Here is a 22,584-nt window from a genome sequence, read left to right on the forward strand (position 1 = left end):
GTTTCATTGTCCTACAGTAGCTGTTTTTCTTGGGGGCTCTCTCAAGTGGTGAATGTTTAATAATAAGCACCTTGTACAATGCATAAATTTCCTGATATATCTGCCACTTCATATTTTCAGTACTTGTTGGCACATTCACACGAATAAAAGAAACTGTGAACACATTTTTTCATGCATGACGTGGGCCAGAAATACCACTGGCCAACCAATATGACAGCTGCGGTCAAAAACTGCTTCTTTCTCATAACAACATGTCTCACCATAAGAGAGACACCCCTATGCAGTTCATAGTGACAGCTCACAGTTTTTATTGCACATTCTGCAATTCTACAGCTTGTACATGTTCTGAGCTCAGAGATAATGCGGTACCTTGAATAGAATGACCTCATCCATGGCAACCAGCTGCAATTCCAAAAGCATCTGTCATGATTAACACAACTCACACATTTGTGACATGACATCCTGAAGGCTATAAATCAAAGCAATAAGACAGATGAAGTATTCTGTGACTTTCAAAAAGCATTTGATTCAGTACCACACCAACTTTTTTTAACAGAAGTGGGGTCATGTGAGGTATCATACAATGTTTGTAACTAGATCAATGATTTCTTCTTAGGGAGGACACAGTATGCTGTCTTGCATGGAGAGTCATTCTTCATGCATGATCCAAGTAAGCATATCAAGAAACTTGTTGTACATGTTGTATATGAATGACCCCACAGGCAATGTTAATAGTAACCTCAGATTTTAGCAACTCATTGTTTTCTGCTTTTCTTTTTGTGTTTCCATCTAGACCTGAGATCCACTGAAAATAATTTTTCCATAAAAGTTTTCTACAAATCATTATATATTATTATTTGGTTTTATATATTAGCCCCAGAATTAATTTTTTGGTTCATTTAATTGAGGTAATGAGTGGTTCTTCTTATAATCCTGACTGTTCGTCACTGTTATTTTCAGATGTTTATTATATGTTACAAATACTGATCATAGACAACCAAGCTAGCTTCCAATAAATGCAATGAAATTAACATTCTTTGACTGCTGCTGTTCTAAATTTAGGAATTGTAAATAAATTCTCTTCTCAAATAGCATATGAACATTGGATTGATTTATTCATTGTTGAATTCATCTGAGTAACAAACTCCAGTAGAAATAAATGCACAGTGAATAAGTTAGCCAATTTTCAAACTATTTTTTAAGATGATCTGAATAGCAGCCATATCAGGTTTTTTTTTAAACACAAGGGCTGTTCAAAAATTAAGGTGACTTTTGAAACTGTGTGGGCAATGTACATTCAATTATCAATCTTTTTTTTTCTTTGTTATGTTGATATACATGTCCCAAACATATGTTCACAGTTTCAAGTGTGCAGCATACTTCATTTGTTTTTGACAGATGGAAAGGTTAGAAATGTTTTAGTGTGCTCGGCAATTTTCAATTATTATCAAAAATTTTATGTATAAAATGGAATAAAGTGCTCTAAAACACTTGAAATGTTGACAGTGGCATACAGTGTGTCTGCTCTAAGTAAGGAAAAAAGTTTACCAGTGGTACAAGCTCTTCCAATATGGCAAAGATGATGCTAATGACAAATCTCACTCTGGATGCCCCAGCACATCAACAACAGATGATAAAACCAAAACTTTAAGAAAATTGTTTTGAAAAATCATCAGATTAGCGTAAGAGAAGTTGATGAGGATGTTGCCATATTGGTCAGCTCATGTCATGCAATTTTTTTAGAAGTTTTGGGCATGAGACGTTTATTTCAAAACTTCAGAAGAACCATTGCATGAGCTTCACTCAGAAGCTCTTGAATGATGTCAGCAATGATCCTGATTTGCTCAAAAGGGTCATAACTGATGACAAAACATGGTTTTATGATTATGATGTCAAAACCAAAGCCCAGTCATCGCAATGGAAGCATCTGGGAGAGCCAGGCCCGGAAAAAGCATGCCAAGTTTGATCAAATGTCAATAGCGGCTTCCTGGGCGGTGTCCCGCGCGTATGGTCATCATTAGGTGAACGATAATTGCTCACTGATTTTTACAATTACTATGGTGTAGTGAATCATGAATTTTTGCCTCAAGGTCGTACAGTCAATAAGGAGTATTACCTTGATGTTATGCGCTGTTTGCAAGAAGCTATATGCAAAAAACGTCCACAATTGTGGAAAACCAATTCATAGCTTTTGCATCATGACAATGCACCTGCTCATTCATCATTCCTTGTGAGAGTTTTTTGGCCAAAAACAACATGACAATCATGCCTCAGCCACCACATTCACCAGATTTGGCCCCCTGCGACTTTTCCCTGTTACCGAAACTGAAGGGACCTTTGAAAGGATGAAGATTTTCAATGATTGAGGACATAAAAATTTAATTGCTAGAAGTACTCAAGACTGTACCAAAAAGTGCTAATGAGAAGTGCTTTGAGGATTGGAAGAAGCATTGGCACAAGGGTATTGTATCTGAGGGGTATTACTTTGAAGGGGACAACATGGATACTGATGAATAAATAAATATTTTTTCATAAAAATATAAAGTCACCTTACTGTTTGAACACACCTTGAATGACCTGTTCATGTCTAATTTTATTATTAAAAATATATTGCTAAATGATATGCATATGGTAAAGAATCATGAATCAAAAGAAAGTACTGAGTATCTCTGTTCAAGTTTTGTGTGGTCTACATTTTTTTTAATCATATCAAATAATTTCTATTGTAGGTGAACCACTTCAGACAACAGCCTATACAAAATGGGGCAAAGGTCAGCCAGATAATGCTGGTGGTAGTAAAACTAATGAAGGTGAAGACTGTGGAAGTATTGCCCATGATAGTACTTTAAATGACCTTCCATGTGGTTTCAAGGCTCCATTTATATGTGAATATGATTTGTAATTAACACTAACAAAATGATGCACAGATTATAAAGAAAACAAAGATGAAGATGATACCCACGTGCTATGAAGGTTGTTTGAAAAAGCTTTTATACTGATATATATATCTCTCTATTATCAAAATAAAAAATTGTACAGGAGGAACTTTTTGTAAAACTAAATGTATGTTTCTGAATGTTCTTTGAAAATACTGTGGTGAATAACTTAAAAAAATATGTATATACATATTTATGCTTACGTGGATTTTCATTCACTCATTCCTGCTTTCCTCATGTTCTACAGATCCAATCACAAATAAGAAACTTCATGTACACTCCTGGAAATTGAAATAAGAACACCGTGAATTCATTGTCCCAGGAAGGGGAAACTTTATTGACACATTCCTGGGGTCAGATACATCACATGATCACACTGACAGAACCACAGGCACATAGACACAGGCAACAGAGCATGCACAATGTCGGCACTAGTACAGTGTATATCCACCTTTCGCAGCAATGCAGGCTGCTATTCTCCCATGGAGACGATCATAGAGATGCTGGATGTAGTCCTGTGGAACGGCTTGCCATGCCATTTCCACCTGGCGCCTCAGTTGGACCAGCGTTCGTGCTGGACGTGCAGACCGCGTGAGACGACGCTTCATCCAGTCCCAAACATGCTCAATGGGGGACAGATCCAGAGATCTTGCTGGCCAGGGTAGTTGACTTACACCTTCTAGAGCACGTTGGGTGGCACGGGATACATGCGGACGTGCATTGCCCTGTTGGAACAGCAAGTTCCCTTGCCGGTCTAGGAATGGTAGAACGATGGGTTCGATGACGGTTTGGATGTACCGCGCACTATTCAGTGTCCCCTCGACGATCACCAGTGGTGTACGGCCAGTGTAGGAGATCGCTCCCCACACCATGATGCCGGGTGTTGGCCCTGTGTGCCTCGGTCGTATGCAGTCCTGATTGTGGCGCTCACCTGCACGGCGCCAAACACGCATACGACCATCATTGGCACCAAGGCAGAAGCGACTCTCATCGCTGAAGACGACACGTCTCCATTCGTCCCTCCATTCACGCCTGTCGCGACACCACTGGAGGCGGGCTGCACGATGTTGGGGCGTGAGCGGAAGACGGCCTAACGGTGTGCGGGACCGTAGCCCAGCTTCATGGAGACAGTTGTGAATGGTCCTCGCCGATACCCCAGGAGCAACAGTGTCCCTAATTTGCTGGGAAGTGGCGGTGCGGTCCCCTACGGCACTGCGTAGGATCCTACGGTCTTGGCGTGTATCCGTGCGTCGCTGCGGTCCGGTCCCAGGTCGACGGGCACGTGCACCTTCCGCCGACCACTGGCGACAACATCGATGTACTGTGGAGACCTCATGCCCCACGTGTTGAGCAATTCAGCGGTACGTCCACCCGGCCTCCCGCATGCCCACTATACACCCTCGCTCAAAGTCCGTCAACTGCACATACGGTTCACGTCCACGCTGTCGCGGCATGCTACCAGTGTTAAAGACTGCGATGGAGCTCCGTATGCCACGGCAAACTGGCTGAGACTGACGGCGGTGGTGCACAAATGCTGCGCAGCTAGCGCCATTTGACAGCCAACACCGCGGTTCCTGGTGTGTCCGCTGTGCCGTGCGTGTGATCATTGCTTGGACAGCCCTCTCGCAGTGTCTGGAGCAAGTATGGTGGGTCTGACACACCGGTGTCAATGTGTTCTTTTTTCCATTTCCAGGAGTGTATTTATAATGAATCAGCACTACACTGATAAAAATTATGTTGTTAGAAACTTATTATCTGCACTGCATTAACACTAAACTATCAGTACATTGCTATACACTGTTGTTACACAGAGTAAATTTAATGCACAATCTGTAACTTTAGTAGAATGGTCTTTAGCCTGGAAAATGCTGATGATTCCTGGATATGTTAAATAGCTTCTGGTTCCTCCATCATTTACGTCAAACATCTATTTGTTACACTTGACCGATGGTACTTACATCACAGCATTGATATTTGTCAGATTATAAATTTATGTAATGTCTGCATAAAGGTCTGTTTACAATGTATATTTTTATGTCATGCAGTTAACTGGTGTAGATGTAGAAAACAAAATAATTTATAGAAATAGTAGATAATAAGAAATGTTCTCCACCTTTAATTTGTAGGGGTCCCCTATTTCTTACTTTGTGTCCAACTGGTATTACCTGAAGATTTTTTCTACAAGGATACAAAGCCTCACTTTGAACCTTGAACTGAGTCAATATCTACATTGAAATTGCTTTTGTATCTTGCACTGTGGTTATGCAAATCACAGTTCACTTGATGCTGACATTTCTTAGAAGCAATAAACACATCTGTAAGTGAGCATACAAGTTCCAAGATCTTAGGAGGGCCTCTCCAAAATGTGCACCTACCTGCATTACACAATATATTTGCTGCTATATTTTGTTGTGTAAATACCCTAGTTCACTATGTTTCTCTAGAAGACTGTTTATTATGACTATAAAGAGTACTGTGCAAAATAGACTTCTAAGTGCTGAACAACAGACCAGGCTTTTTATACTTGGTTAGTTTACTTGTCTGAATTATAGAAGCAGCATAATCTTATTTTGTCCGTACACAAATATATGAGACAGCCAACAACAAAACAACTGATAAACATAAAACTAATAGTTATGGAATGAAGTGTACCTATTACACAAAATATTCAAAAAAAGAGTACAGTACCAGTAAGTTAATTACACACACATTTTTGGGTATCACATAAGACAGGCTATACAAAACCTCAGTTTAACATGATATAAGAAAGTCATATAATGCCTATAAATTAAAACATATTACTTAAAGCTAGCACTTGAAAGCCCTGTACGAAGCAGAAATAGTTTTCTGCACCAGGCTTATTTTCTGGTGGTCTTTAAAAGTTTTGGACAACTTAAGTACTCTCCTACCTAATATTGGCATGTTATCTGTGTAGGTTCTGGTCTGTTATGTGAATGCCATTTGAGTAATGCAGAAGGGAATTGAAAAGATTATTAATAGAGATCCTAAATTCCTGACCTAAGACACTACAGTGAGTTCAGAGGAAGATAAACTATTCGAAGTGATGGATTAAAGAAATTTAAGTGAACAATGAGACATATAGACCTACAGACCTGATAAAAAGGAATTTAAACTTTAAAATATTTAAACACAGAATCATTGATTGCATGTAGTGGCCCCAGACATGATGGAGTAGGTTGAAAAACTCTTCAGCCTTAGACTTTCTGAGTCTATAATGGCAGATGAAATAACAGATGTTTCTGAGAAGACACAGTTAGTATTAGTGTTATGCTATGAAAAGAACAGCATGTCATACAGAAGGTTCTGGGGGGTGGTTCAGTTCTGAAGGATGTAATACAGATGCTCTGACAACAAGTATTCCAAATGTTATAGATACTTTGTTCAAGAAACACCACACAATAAGCAGTGGTGAAGCTGTAATGAGTGGTTTTAAAGGTGATATGCAGGCAGAAATTAAAACCGTGTATCCTAATGCTCATTATGTGGGTTGTTATGTGCATCAGTTACATTTAACAATGGAACACACTTATTCACAAAAACAGTTGCTCAGGTTGTTATTTTTAAATTTGTTAGATTTTTCAGCCTTCTTTCCATAATGGCAGATTCAGATTCAGATTCTTTATTGGTCATTCAGCATTATTACATGCAATAGACTTCGTCAGTTCACTTAACCTATTAATTTTATAAAATAAATTTTTACATATTTAAGTTGATATTGGGCATTTTTAAAAATTCTTCTAATGAATAGAATGGATTAGTTAACAAGAAGTTATGAATATTGTCTTTAAATAATTTGTCAGGCTTGATTGACCCATTTTTAGACAATTTGTTATATATTTTAATTGCCATATACTTATGACTATTGTTAGTTTTAGCTAATCTATTTTGTGGCAACAGCAGAGAAGTACACGTTCTTGTATAGTAGCCATGCCTTTCATTTGTTACACTTAAATTAGGTAGTTCAGCAAGTATGTAGTTAACACTGTCAAGAATATATAAATTAATTACTGTTAAAATTCTATATTTAACGAACAATGGTTTACAATGTGTTCTATTATCTACCTTAGCCATTACTCTGATTGCTTTCTTTTGGATCACCATAATTTCATTTATTTTTCTGCTGTTTCCCCAGAGTATTAACCCATACCTTAAAACAGATTGAAAAAAGGCAAAGTATGCTGTCCTTACATACTCAAATGTCACACAACACATCATTCTCTTTAACAAATATATAACTCTTGACAACCTAACCACTATGTGATCAACATGAGAGTTCCATGTTAGACTGTTGTCAAGTAGTATACCTAAAAACTTTGCCTTTTGTTTTTCTATTTTTGTAGTCTTTGATAGACTGAACCACATATTCTGGGTCTTTTCCTCATTTAATAGCAGACCATTGGCATTAAACCATGATGTTGCATTTTCTTTTGCCAATTTCATATCACTTACAAGGTTATCAAGTACATGGTTTACAGATAGAAAAGTTGTGTCATCTGCATACATATATGTCTTTACATCTATATTTCCTGGTAAGTCATTTATGTGTGCAAGGAAAAGAAGTGGTCCCAATTTAGATCCCTGTGGCACACCGTGATGAACCTCGAGTATGTTTGACAGATGACTTCCTGAACTCACCACCTGCTTCCTTTTATCGAGGTATGATTTGATGAGTTTTAAACTTTTATCACATATTCCATAGTCCTCAAGTTTAGAGAGCAGAAGTGAGTGGTCAACACAGTCAAAAGCTTTGCTCAGATCACATAAGGTTACCTGTGTGTGTGCATGGTCCTCAAATGTTGCTAGAATGTCTCTGACTAAGAGCTCTATGGCATGTATAGCTGACCTTCCTTTTCTGTAACCAAACTGTGATGCACTTAACATACCATTTAGTTCTAGGTACTCATACATCTGCTTATATATTATGCCTTCAAAGACTTTTCCTAGTACTGGAATTAGTGAAATTGGTCTGTAGTTTGCAGGATCTGATTTGACACCCTTCTTAAAGACTGGAGTTACCTTGGATAGTTTGAGAGGATCAGGAAAAAACCCTTCTATGAGACACAGGTTTATGGAATATGTTAATGGTGCTGCAATGTAATGTATGATTTCTTTCAATAGATTGTTTGACATATTAAAAATATCTGTACTGTATGAATTTTTCATTTCTTGGACTATTTTAAGAACTTCATGTTGGCATACCTCTTTGAAGTGTTTCAATGATGATCTGGCCCTATTATGATTTAGGTTTGCTCTCTTCAGATAATCTATACATGTTACATTGGGTTTACCGATCAGCTTTTTGATATCATCAGCACAGCTTACAAAATATTTATTGAATGTATCTGCTGGTATTGGGACTGTCTTGTCAAAGTTTCTGACTTCACCTTTAACAGTATTAATTACTGACCAGGCTGTTTTGCATTGGTTTCTACTATTTTTTATGAAATTTGTGTTGTATCTTAGTTTCGCCAATTGCAACTCTTTCTTATACAGTTTCTTAGTGATTTTTTCGAGATCCTTAATTTCATTAGAATTGTTTACTTTGGCAAGGCGCTTCAACAGCAGTAGCTTATTTTTTAGATTCTCCAGTTCTTTGGTGTACCAAAATTTACCCTTTCTTGTTTTATGGTATTTCTTTTGAACAAGATGGGCTTTTAAAATACCTGTTAAGTAATTGTGGAATGTTTCATAAACTGTTTGGGCACTGGAATCACAGTTTTGAAATAATTTGTCCCAGTTTGTTATGCTCAGCTGGTGTGTTAGTTTTATGAGATTGTGTTTTGTTAATATTAAGGTATTAGATTTCGTTAACTTTTGTGCAGCCTTGCTCTCATCCCCTTTTATAAAATGTCTTAACTCTACTGTTAACATGGAGTGGGCTGAGAAAACAAATTCCTTTACCTTGGTGGAGTACATATCATGTGCACAGTTGACAAAAGCATTATCCAAGCACGCTTGTAGTCTTGTTGGTTCTGAATTTACATGATGGAAGTTGTGCTGCCTTAGCATATTCAGTAACTTATTTACACTGGGTTTGTTACATGTTACATCAAAGCTTGAATTAAAGTCTCCCCCAATTACAGTTACATACTGTTTCCATTTTGTTATGTAGCAGAGTACACTGTCTAAATTATCTAAAAAAAGTTTTATCATCTGAGTCAGGGGAATGGTAGATACATACTATGATAAGTTTCATTGTATCACATATGATCCCGGTAGTTTCAAAGTGTTTCTCTACACATGCCCAACTAAGATCTAGTTCTCTACACTCTATTTCATTTGAAACATAGATAACAGTACCACCATTACGGTACTGAGATCTGAAAAAACTGTATCCATATTTATAACCTTCTGGTACATAGTATTGTATTTGTTCTGGTTTAAGCCAATGTTCTGATAGACATAAGAAAGAATACTTATTCTGTGGCAATGACTCCTCCAGAATTTCAACTTTATTTTCAAGACCCTGAATGTTTAAAAATAGGATGTTGTTGTGACTTATCTGTGAGTTAGCAGGCTGGTTTTTCACATTTTTATTTTCTTCTTGGCTTGAAACCATAAAAAATTATCACTGAATGACACAGATGTATTTTTCCTTTGGCTCCTCCTTAAGCGTTGCTGTGTTGCTGCTCCAGTCGTTGTTGGTTCTGCTGCTGTTGCTGCTTCTGCTGATAATGATGGTGCTGCTGCTGTTTCACTTATTTCTGGTGTTTGTTGTTCCATAACTGCTGTGCCTTTCTGTGAATTATTAACATTTGGAGTGTTCACTTGCATTAATAAAATTTCACATTTGTCTTGGAGAGGTGTAGCTTCACTGACAGCAGATTTCACATTGGAGTCTACAGGATACACACACTTCCTGTCCATGAGAGGTATGACTTTTCTATCATCACACTGCACATTTGAGATTTTATTTACAAGTTCTAAAATTTTTGTTACTATTACGTTTTTTCCAAGTACATTTAGATGGGAACCATGTGTTGTGTGAAATCTTTTCCCTAAATTGCTGATGTTCACAAATGTTACATTTTCAAACCGCTTGCAAATATTTTGCATCTCTTTATTTGCAGTTGCAATTTCTTTATTTACACAGGACCATTCTATCAAGTCGTAACGGTGTGGCACTGAAAAAACAATAACATTTGTTCCTCTCAGCTCATACAGTTTTCTTTTTAGCGAGATTAAGAGATCGTTTTTTTCGTTCCTAGCTATATCATTTGATCCCGCCAGGAAGATGGAAAAGTCCTTTTTGCTCAATGAGGAAATTTTTTCTTGACTCATTGACGTAGCAGCACTGAATTTTGCTCCTGGTTTTATTGTACAGTTAAAACTAAAATTCTGACTACTTGTACGCCGAAATTCAGCGGCTGTATTTCGTCCTTGGCTGTCGGCATACAGTTCAATTTTACCGGTACTTGCTGTTCCGAGATTACCCGTTTTCTGTAAGCGAAGTCTTGTTTGGCACTATTTATTATGTCTTTTTTGCTAACACATGTCGATATTGTCTCAGTAGAGCAGCTTAGAGGTGGAAGATTTTTCGTGAGCACTTTCGCATATGATCTTTTACTTAACTGCTGCTGAAATATTCCATGTTTTACCTTATTCACAAAGTCGTTTGGTTTTCCACATGGTACACTCGCACTGTTAACTTCACTTTCACAATCCGTAGTCGAAAGAGCTTGAAAGTAATTTCGTTCACTATATTTATGTTTCTTTTGCCGTTTTCTGTATCTTGTGTTATCTGTTTGCGTCTTTTGTATTTCACTTCCGTCCAATTCTCCGACATATTCGTATTTTCATGGCGCGAGTTTTTCATGTTCCGTTCACTTTTTTCCTCTTTAAGTTTCTTGATATCCATCTTCAAGGAACTGATAATAAATTGTAAACTAGACACCCGTTCGCTGAGCTTTGTAATTTCATCCTTACAACTGTCACAATTTTTCTTTTTCACGGCAAAATTCGCACTTTTTCTCGGACATGCACAACGAATTTTTACACTAGCCGCCATCTTGTCCTGAAGGATTCCTAGTAAGTGAGCTACCACATGGAATTTTAAGTGACAGACCATAAATGTGGTGTACAAAAATAAATACTTGCTGCTGGAATGTTTATTGGCACTGGAAAAATCTCCATTCAGCTAAAGTTTTTGCCTGACAGTTCGACTCTGCCACGATCTATAAGATGGAGAATTCGTCGTTTAGGTAGCATGCTTGCAAAAAGTAATGCATCAACTGGACATCATGTACAGACAGTCACAGGCAAGATTAGTCAATACTGTAAAAGAAAAAAATCAGAATGATGTCTTATTTCATAAAGATTATTAATAATATAAAATCCTCAGTGAATGACAGTGATACCACAGTCACCACAACAGTCACCTCACAGAACAAGCACTGGTAGATAAGTCTTTTCTGATGTTTTGATGCAAAATAGGTCTGTGATAGGATTAAAGGAGAATCCCTTGATCATTTTCGAGCCACAGATCATCTGGATGCAGCAATGCTGTTGGATTCTCCAAAGTTTGAAGAATTCTCAAGACATTTTCCAAAGGGAGAACTTAATGTTGCTTTCCAGTACACCACATTAAAGAAATGGAGGTTAAAGACAGAGCTCTATGTATTGTACCAATGACCAGACTACAAGACAGAGCTCTCTGTATTTGTACCAATGACCATACTTCAGGAATATTGCTGGAGCTATATCTCTATGACACTCCAATTAATTTTGAACAACAGTATGCAGGAAACCTTCTCTCAATAACAAAACTTTTGAAAATAGTAGTGACAAGACTGATGAAAACTGTTAATCTGAAAAATGTTTTCATCTCTGAAGAGAACGAAGACCTTCATCCAGAATACCATGTCAGAGCCATGATTTAATGTTCTGTATTGAGAAGGATATGGTAATCAACACAGGGTTTCAGTTCAAAAGTCATACTCATACATAAATTCTGCAGCAGAAAACAGTGATGAGTGAATTTTATTTCTTTTGTGAGTTTTTCTTCTGTTTATCATTGTAATATTTCAGCACATTGGTAAAATTGTGCATGAGCCACCACTGCTTGTTTTTCTGTACTAGCATACTGCTCTGACAAACTGGTGTACCAGTTCAGTCAGTATCAGTATGAAGAAAGCCAGAATATGTAAGGATACTGACTAGTGGTAAGCACAGCTGGAGTTGCGAATTTCAAGAATATTTGCCACTAAACTAATATGAAGTGTTCTTTGAGGAAAATAGCCAATCAAATCAACACTATCAGAAAATGAAGAAGTCAGTGTATATGCCAGGATTTTTGTAGCAACTTCATTGTCTTCTGATGTTTTCTCTAAAGAGCAATCTTTGTACGTATCCTTTGAAAAAGTATGTACTTCAACTAAAAAGACATTCACAATTTTCTGCAATGTATGTTGAGCAAGGCACCTACTGTGATATCTGAAGTTTGGTGTGGGGCCCATATTTCTAGAGGGCCCAGTGTTATGTGTCACTTGCCTTGCAGCTCTATATCACATAGGTTATAGCACAGTACATTCATTATAAACTGCCAAAATAGATTTTTAATGGAAAACTTGTATTTATGTTACAAAATACTGAAGAAACATTGCCTGCAACAAAGGGTGTGAAACCCATACAATGTATTTGGAAAGGCAGATTCATCAAGAATTTTACCATCTATGAAAAGAATTGAAGTAACAACCCTCACTATTCAAGGAGAATGCCCAAGTGTTACCTACATCTTCTCATTGTAATGTTGACACTACAAAACATGTTCTGAAATTGAATTTCCATAATTTATAGTGACCTGTTTCTGCTGAAAAACAAGCATGTCTGAAGGACTCTGCAAAACACATACAACAACACAGGCACCATAATTTAGTATTTCATTCCTACTATCTGAACTTTGAGTTTAACCATATGTCTCTTCCTTTTTGAATTTGCAGTATCTGTGCAAGTATAGGATGTAGACAAAAGTGGTAGCATATGAAAGTCTGAGTCAGTCTGGGGAGCATTATTGGGTGGCCAAGGCACCTTTTTGCATCAAGTGGAAGATCGAACTTTGAGTCCTGGATTGGCACAAATTTTCACCATCACCAATGTATAGTGCACTCAGAGTTTGCCATGTTCACAAATGCAAACATAATTCTTGCATTTCATACACCTGTCAATCACTGCAATCCTTTCCCTTCATACATGCATCTTTTGGGAATTATAAATATACATGATGTACTCTCATTAAACATTACACTTGATATGCCTTGTGTGGGACACCATTTGAGCAAGTGCAGTTCTCATAAATATAGCCCTTTACACTTGGCATGCCTGGTGGGGAAAATGCTGTTAAATGGTGGTTAATTTTAATGGTATGTATTAACCCTCATAAATATACACTCCTGGAAATGGAAAAAAGAACACATTGACACCGGTGTGTCAGACCCACCATACTTGCTCCAGACACTGCGAGAGGGCTGTACAAGCAATGATCACACGCACGGCACAGCGGACACACCAGGAACCGCGGTGTTGGCCGTCGAATGGCGCTAGCTGCGCAGCATTTGAGCACCGCCGCCGTCAGTGTCAGCCAGTTTGCCGTGGCATACGGAGCTCCATCGCAGTCTTTAACACTGGTAGCATGCCGCGACAGCGTGGACATGAACCGTATGTGCAGTTGACGGACTTTGAGCGAGGGCGTATAGTGGGCATGCGGGAGGCCGGGTGGACGTACCGCCGAATTGCTCAACACGTGGGGCGTGAGGTCTCCACAGTACATCGATGTTGTCGCCAGTGGTCGGCGGAAGGTGCACGTGCCCGTCGACCTGGGACCGGACCGCAGCGACGCACGGATGCACGCCAAGACCGTAGGATCCTACGCAGTGCCGTAGGGGACCGCACCGCCACTTCCCAGCAAATTAGGGACACTGTTGCTCCTGGGGTATCGGCGAGGACCATTCGCAACCGTCTCCATGAAGCTGGGCTACGGTCCCGCACACCGTTAGGCCGTCTTCCGCTCACGCCCCAACATTGTGCAGCCTGCCTCCAGTGGTGTCGCGACAGGCGTGAATGGAGGGACGAATGGAGACGTGTCGTCTTCAGCGATGGGAGTCGCTTCTGCCTTGGTGCCAATGATGGTCGTATGCGTGTTTGGCGCTGTGCAGGTGAGCGCCACAATCAGGACTGCATACGACCGAGGCACACAGGGCCAACACCCGGCATCATGGTGTGGGGAGCGATCTCCTACACTGGCCGTACACCACTGGTGATCGTCGAGGGGACACTGAATAGTGCACGGTACATCCAAACCGTCATCAAACCCATTGTTCTACCATTCCTAGACCGGCAAGGGAACTTGCTGTTCCAACAGGACAATGCACGTCCGCATGTATCCCATGCCACCCAACGTGCTCTAGAAGGTGTAAGTCAACTACCCTGGCCAGCAAGATCTCCGGATCTGTCCCCCATTGAGCATGTTTGGGACTGGATGAAGCGTCGTCTCACGCGGTCTGCACGTCCAGCACGAACGCTGGTCCAACTGAGGCGCCAGGTGGAAATGGCATGGCAAGCCGTTCCACAGGACTACATCCAGCATCTCTACGATCGTCTCCATGGGAGAATAGCAGCCTGCATTGCTGCGAAAGGTGGATATACACTGTACTAGTGCCGACATTGTGTGTGCTCTGTTGCCTGTGTCTATGTGCCTGTGGTTCTGTCAGTGTGATCATGTGATGTATCTGACCCCAGGAATGTGTCAATAAAGTTTCCCCTTCCTGGGACAATGAATTCACGGTGTTCTTATTTCAATTTCCAGGAGTGTATTACATCTGGTATTCCTGAAGGGGAAATGGCCAGAAAATAGGGTGGAATCAACGTGGCAGGAAAAGTCCTGGGGCAATGAAAATGAGGAGTGGAAACAATACTTTGAAAAAGTGACCAGACAGTGGTAAACAGTAGTGGGAGTACTTTTGAGCAGTGCATATTTGAAAATTACTGTGAATTTTAATCTAGCTGTGGATGATAATATAAGAGCATTCTGAAAACAGGCCTCCCAAGTTTTTATGTGAAAACTCATAAGCTTTTTAACTAAAACATACATTTATTTAACATTTTACATCTTTATTTTCATGTCCCCATATTTACTTTTCAGCATAGTCACCCTAGTGACCAAACATTTCTCTCAACAAGAGATCATTTTGTTGCTACTGTCATTGTAGAATACTTGACTTTGTTGACAGAACCACATTGTCATCTCTTCTTGCATTGCTTCATGAAAGTGGAGTCCCTGAAGGTGTTCTTTAAGCTTTAGGAACAGATGAAAACTGAATAGATCAAGTCAGCACAGTATGGAGGATGACTGTTGACAGCTAACACAAGGCATCAGATTTTTGCAGATGTCACAGCACTTGTGTGTTGTCTGGCATTGTCATACTGAAGGAGGCAGTGCTCCATGTGTGGACAGACTCTTTGAATTTGAAAGTCAATTACAGTATGTTGTTTCTCACACATTGATGTAGTTATGTTATACACTACCATGCTGTACGCTACAATTCTGAGCCTTCTTGTGGCAGTGGGCTGCAAAATGTAGACATGAAGAATAAAGATGTGAAATGCCAATAATTTTTATTTTAGTTAAAACAATTTAAGAGTTTCCCCACAAAAGCTCAGAGACATTGATTTTCTGCATGCCCTCATACATTACAAACAGTGTACTTAATAATTCTGGTGTGACTATTGTTTAGGTATGATATTATTTGTTATGAACAATAGATGTTAGATGAAAATATTACTTTTGAACTGTGGTTACAAAAAAGAATTTATGGACAATGATGATAGGAAATAATTTTTAAACAGCAGGTAGACATAATTTTTGGTAAATGGATGGACGATTAGTTAAGGAATTTCAGGTATAAGGTATTCTGAATGGATGTCTATTATATTAATTTGATGATGGTGTGTAAACTGCAAGTGGAGCTGAGCAGGTGAAGACAGCTTGATCATCAGATGACATGTATGTGAGTATGATGGTGGCAGAGAAGCAGTACCACAGACTGGAGGCAGTCTGTGTACTACCCCTTCCATTTCACATAAAAATTAAGTGTTGTTTGAGTTTATGTATTGCATTGAAATATTAATGTCTTTTGCAAATTCTATATATGCCTCACTAGTCTTAAGGATGTAGTGCTAATTTTATTAAGATCAAATGGAAAGTGATTTGGAATGGATTGGATGGCTATGCAGTTAATGTGTGCCTGGGATACTGAGCTGGAATGCTCTGTTTTGATAAATGAAATAATGTTTTCAACCATGTGCAGCATTGTACAATTCCTGAAACTGTTATAGATTTAGTTAAAACGAAAAGAGGTAAGTATTGGATTCAGCCTCAGCCTGCATTTTCAAATGAGTCTGGAATTTATTTCCTTCGCATTATTCAATTATGTGCAAAATACATATTTTACAACAGTAATAATGGTGTTGTTTTATTCCACACACTTTCTCATTCTAGCAGTTCAAATGTAAATTAACAAAACAGACTAACATGATAACTACTTCTTAATCATTATGCTGCAAACAAAAGAATGTAGCAAGGCAAATGACGCATACAGACTGTCTAATATAGTTAATGTCAAATCATCACTCTCTTTGGCCAGTAGTTTCACACTTCACAAATGCATCGATACATGGAGTTGAATGACAGTTTTTCAGACCCACAGAAAAGTTGATATTACATTGGCCAGAAGAAGGGAATCTGTAGTAGCTACTTCAACATGACAGTGCATGGTGGGTCAAATCCAAGATTTCACATACAGAGGTCACTGGAAGACAACCAGTGACTGATGGGGGTTCTGCCTGGCTTGGCATCTTGACATCCATGGCTTCGATCCTATGACAGGATGGGACCAGTGCCTGACTTTGCAGTGATTAACGTACGTTGTGCTTGCTTACATCATTGCTAACAAAAGGAGCTTTTGTTGCACTTTTAGGTAATATCATACTGCTAATGTAGGACTCACAATTTTGTGATTTGTGAATTAATGTCAAGGCAAATAAGGCAATATGAGTTCTATTAATGGTTATGTGGCCCACTTGGTTAGCCGTGTGGTCTAACGCATGGCTTTCCTGACTGGGAAGGAATGCCTGGTCCCTGGCACGAATCTGCCCAGCAGACTTGTGTCAATGTCCAGTGTGCCACCCAACCTGTGGATGGTTTTTAGGTAGTTTTCCATCTGCCTTTGTGAATGTGGCTGGTTCACCTTATTCCGCCTCAGCTACACTATGTCGGTGATTGCTGTCCAAACAAGTTCTCCACGTACGTGTACACCACCATTACTCTACCACGCAAACATATGGGTTACACTCGTCTGGTGTGAGACATTTCCTGGGGAGGTGGGGGGGTCCACCAGCGACGAAACCGCACAATAACCCTTAAAGATTGGTTCGGTGTGGGGTGGCGGAGGCGTGAAGTGGACTGTGGTGGTCATCGTGGGGTTGTGGACCACTTTGGCTGCAACAGGGATGGAGCCTCTCCATCGTTTCTAGGCCCCCGGCTACCCTACAATACAATACAATGGTGATGTGGGTGGTGAGATCAACATTCAAGCAGATGTTGCAAATAATAAGGACAATATTAATGAGTTAACAATAATGGCAATAATAATTTACTACCATTGAGTGAATCTCATAAAATACCATACGAAAAAACTGTTGAGGTAAATGGGGAACAAGTTGTTGATGACAGTATAATTCATGTTGATAACATAGTAAACAAAGACAGCAAAGACAATATTGCAGTAAATGGAGAAAAAGAGATTAATGCTGGTGTAAGATTAGAATTTTCCATGCTCTTGAGCAGCTGAATTCGTTATCTGGCACGAAATATGGAGAATAATGGAGTGGTAATGGATGGGGACAATGTAACAGGGATGAAAGACGAAGAGACAATCATAGGAATAATTTTAGGGGATCACCAATCACCTACTAGAAACAGAGGTGGATGCAATCTTGGAGGTTTTCATAATAACTATGAACATAATGAAAGAGGTGAGAAATGAGGAGGTAAGAATGAGGCCAAATGAACTAAATGATAAGTGGGAAGTGGACAGACCATGGCAAAAAAATTAATTAGGAGTTCGAGAGATCTGGTCAAGAACTCAATCTGAGCAAGGGCCAGTAAATGTTAACTATTTAGGACATGATGAGAGGAATGCTATTAAGGAAGACTTGATGTCTGAGAGGGAAAAGGAAATCAATGAAAGCTATCAGCCAGCATGGAAGCTATAATTATGTGTGCAGAAGTATATCCAGTTATAGATTGATAAAGTGAAATATATATAGTTAATGAGGAACTTTATTTAAAGATAAAAGTGGAAATGATATTCAGAATGCCCAGTGCAAGAATTAAGAATTATCAAAGCCATTGGTGCAAAGTGTAAGTTAATAAGGAACCAAGTAATGTTGGAAATTGAGATTCGAGGTAGGAAATTTAATGTGAATACTATGTTCATTCCAGGATTGTATATGGAATTAATTCTGCAGATGAAAAGGTTAATAGGAACTTGAGGTGTTGCAAATTTTGTAGAACAGAATATCACTGAGAGATCACAAAGTCAGTATCGCAGTCCATGAGTTCTGACTTTAAAAAAAGATGAATCAGAGAAAATAAAACTGAATGTGAGGGCAATAAACAAAATAACTGTTCCACAAATGGAAAGATCATACATCTTAGAGGAATTGAGTCAAAATTTTAAGATCGTTCAAATTATGGGTAGTACTGGTCTGACGGCTTGTTTATGGTAGATTCTACGAGGAAAAATATCTAAAAAGTACAGATAATTTGTTTATATGGATCAATGTTATGATTTTAATGTGATGCTATCCAGATGTAGTGTCCCTTTTGAACTATTAAGGACACTACATATGAAATGACTAAAAAAAGAGTCTGTGAATAATATTAAATGGACAGGAACCTCAAATTTATTATGAAAATTTATTAAATTAATTTCAATGAAATATTATATCGATCATAATGTAAAAAAAAATGTAATGGATGAGATTGTAGTGTATAAAGTATAGACACAATCATTATGATCTTTGTTCTTATATATAAACTGAAAAAAGACAATGAATTTTTCCTCTGCTGTTAGTCTGATGTCTGTAAGGTACGATCGCGATTGCATTAGAGAGATTACACATAGTAATAGCATTTGTTCTGTTTGTTCTCTTGCTTAGTGCTTAATCAGATATATTGCAGCAGATTTGACTAATAGGAAGATAAAAGGATTATATCCATACAAAGACTTAAAGAGATTTATTAAACATGGTAATGTAGCATAAATAATTTACTGTAGCCTATGTCTAGTATGTAAGTTTTGAAAAGATTTCAGTACATATTTTGTGTAGTTATAAGAATTTTGTATCATGTTTGTATTTAGTACATGCTATGTTTTTTTCATATGTAAATGAATGAATGACATCAACAGTTCAGTCTATATAGAGAAAGCAAAGGACCTTAAATCAAATGGTTAAAGTTATTTAAAACATGATCTTTAATTACGTTATGTCTTTCAACTACTAATAGATTTACCAGATACAGATTTTGATATGTTTCATGATGAATATTTAATTAATGAGTGTACTGAATACTGCAATTTGTCACAGGAAAATGGACAACTAAAATAGGTGTATGCATTATACTGATCCACACCAACACTATGTGACATCTATGATGCTGTACTTTGAGACTAAAACAGAAAAGTATAGTCATCAAACTACAACATTGGAGAGTATGACATAGTTCAATTTTAGAGCTTTTCACATACAATTTAAACGTCATTATAGGATACACTTTTACGCTAAATGTTTATGAAGCAAGAGCATGCATAGCGGTCCTAATCATAAACTGAATGTGTGACATAACGAATTCGTTAACCACAAACATGAAAATATTGCAAAGTCAGGAGAGAGTCTGTTGCATGTATAACGTAACAATTATATGCACGAAAAAACGATAGCCTGAAGTGCAAACTGTTCTGTAAATTTATTGTAACATGTTTCTATATAATTAAACAGACATTTGTGTTACTACATAAACTCACAAAACAGGAATCAAGTAATGCATTTTTATCAACGTCATGCTGCAGGAAATACTAACAAGAACTGTAACAGTGTGTTGGTATTCGCAAATGAAGTGTGAACTTTGAAAAATGTACTGATGATGAACTTGTACGGTGAACACTTATATGCTGTGCAACGTTAGGCTAAATGTACACTGCCCGCGATGCGATGCGATGCGATGCCGAGCCGAGCGGAGAGATGACGCGCTGAAATCGCGTGACAATGGGCAGGCTTGGTTTAACAGTGGCAACAAGGCGGTGCCCGTTTAGACTGCAGGCTGGGCCGAGCGATGTGATGCGGTGCGATGCGATGACTCCGCTGTAGTCGCAACCGAGTTTGCGTTTCGCGCAATTTGGAGCGATTGCTTGTTTGTGCTTGCGTCTGGAGTAATTCCTTGCTTGCGATGGACGTCGAAAGACTAATTAACAATGTACGTGAACGCCCCGCGTTGTGGGACCAGAAAAATAAATATTACCACAATAGGGATTTTGTTCATCAAGCATGGAATGAAATAGCTGAAGATTGTGGAACAGACAGTAAGTACAAAAAAGTAAAATAAATAGCTACAAGACTCCAAGAAACAAGTAACAAAAACAACTTCGTTAATTTTCTAATTTTAATTGTGTATAGATACTATTACAGTATTTTGATAATGAAATGACGTTCACAATAGTTACAGTATTTGATAATTTCGACATGAAATATATTTGCATTAATGACTGTTGACATAGTTTTTGAAGGCCTCTCTGATACTCCTCACTCTTCTTGAAGCACTACTGTTTGCTCTGTCATTTTGGAAGCATGCTGCTAAAGCACTGTGTTCAGTTATGTCCTGGTCAATAGACAATTGAAGGGAAATGTCAGGCTCATCTTTATCGATTATTATATTGTGCAAGACGCAGATGCACTGAATAATAATGTCTGCATGTTCTACAGAAGTTTCAGTTTCCTTTCGGAAAAGACGCCATTTGCTGGCCATAATTCCGAAAGTGCGTTCCACTACCGGTCTAGCCCTCGATAGCCTCCTGTTAAATAACCTCTCTTCCTCAGTCAGTGACAGTCCACGGAAAGGGCGCATTAAGTTTTCCAGTAGTGGAAAGGCTTCATCTCCAACCAACACCAATGAGGCTTTTACTTAAGTACCTGGTAGTTCTTTCGGTGGAGGCCAGTTTTCAGTTTCGTTCAAAATATTATTGTACAAGTTACTTGCTCTAAATGTGCCACCATCTGATTGCTTGCCACAACCTCCAATGTCAACTGCTATTAATCTACAGTTAGCATCGGCTACAGCTAGTAAAGCAAGCGAAAAATATTTTTTTGTAATTGTAATACATTTTCCCAGAATGAGGGGGACATTTAACCCGAACATGCTTACCATCAATGGCCCCCACACAATTCGGAAAATTCCAGTTGGCATACATGTATTTTGCAGCGGTTTGAAGCAGTGGTATAGTAGGAGAAGGCAGGTGTACAGGGCTCATAATTTCACATACTGCGGCGCACGTGTTTCATGTACACATTGTGCGACTGTAGTTAGACCCATCCGAAACGACTGTGACAGTGCATGGAAAGACATCCCAACCGACAAATATATGAAAAAGAATGAAATTAGCGTAATTGAACGATGTGTGGGATCTCCGTAGGATTTGCAGTTAATGTGCTAAGGACAAAAATTGTATTAAGTATACAGTGCACTTAATTATTTACGCATATTTTCACGTCTATATTTTCAGGCGAGGTACTGAAGAATAAATGGAAGAACCTACCTGACCGCTCTGAACTCAAAAAAACTCGTGCTGAACGTTCAGGAGACGAAGGTGGCATGCCGCCTTTCCAATCCAATTGACCGTGGTCCGAGCTAATGAGATTCCTGATTGACATAATGACGCCACGGAAGACGAAGACTAATGTTCATCAAAGTAAAAGAACAGCATCGCAACACGACGACGCACACGACGACGACGTACCATTCTCACCAGCTCTTAAAAAGAGAGAGAGAGAGTGTTTCACCTGATGAAACCAACCAAGCCAGCTCTTCAAGACTGTAAGTTCAGAGGGTAGCGTTTCGATGCCTCCTCCCTCACCCACCCTACACACAAACCAAAACAAGAGATCCAAGAAATCGACAAACTCTGAGTCGCTAAATATAGAGAAGCAAAAGTTGAGGCTAACTGAGCAAGAAATGTCGAAATCAGAAACGCAAGATGACAACTATCATTTTGTAGTGAGTTTGCTGCCAGCAATGCGAGAACTATCACCAACAGCTCAGTTGGGAGCCAGGATAAAAATTCATCAGGTTCTTTTGGAAGAATTGGAACAATCAACCACTTCCACTGCACATTCGTTGATGTCACCCAGTTGAAATCGTAATTGCTGGATATCCGCAAAATGAAATAGTCATTTCTGAAATTCAACCTGATGACATTGTTATTTCAAGCCGCCAAGATTCTGAAAACTTTGAGTGAACTGTGATGTATTTTACTTCTCATTGTCAACTACGTCAAAATTTATTAAACGAAAGTTTGAA

General features: G+C 38.7%; 2 protein-coding genes across 2 annotated transcripts in view; one reads left to right on the forward strand and one right to left on the reverse strand.

Moving 5' to 3' along the window:
• The window catches only part of LOC126162097 (hemolymph lipopolysaccharide-binding protein-like), a 46,440-nt gene extending 43,302 nt beyond the window's left edge, over positions 1 to 3,138 (forward strand). The window contains exon 5 of the mRNA XM_049918373.1: positions 2,730 to 3,138. Within this exon, the coding sequence (XP_049774330.1) occupies positions 2,730 to 2,902 (173 nt within the window). The 3' untranslated portion in view covers positions 2,903 to 3,138. The remainder of the gene's footprint in view (positions 1 to 2,729) is intronic.
• LOC126162095 (kinesin-like protein KIF19) overlaps positions 1 to 22,584 on the reverse strand; it is a 585,325-nt gene that overhangs the window by 269,243 nt on the left and 293,498 nt on the right. The window lies entirely within an intron of this gene.

Source organism: Schistocerca cancellata, chromosome 2, assembly GCF_023864275.1.
Source record: "Schistocerca cancellata isolate TAMUIC-IGC-003103 chromosome 2, iqSchCanc2.1, whole genome shotgun sequence".
NCBI lineage: Eukaryota > Metazoa > Arthropoda > Insecta > Orthoptera > Acrididae > Schistocerca > Schistocerca cancellata.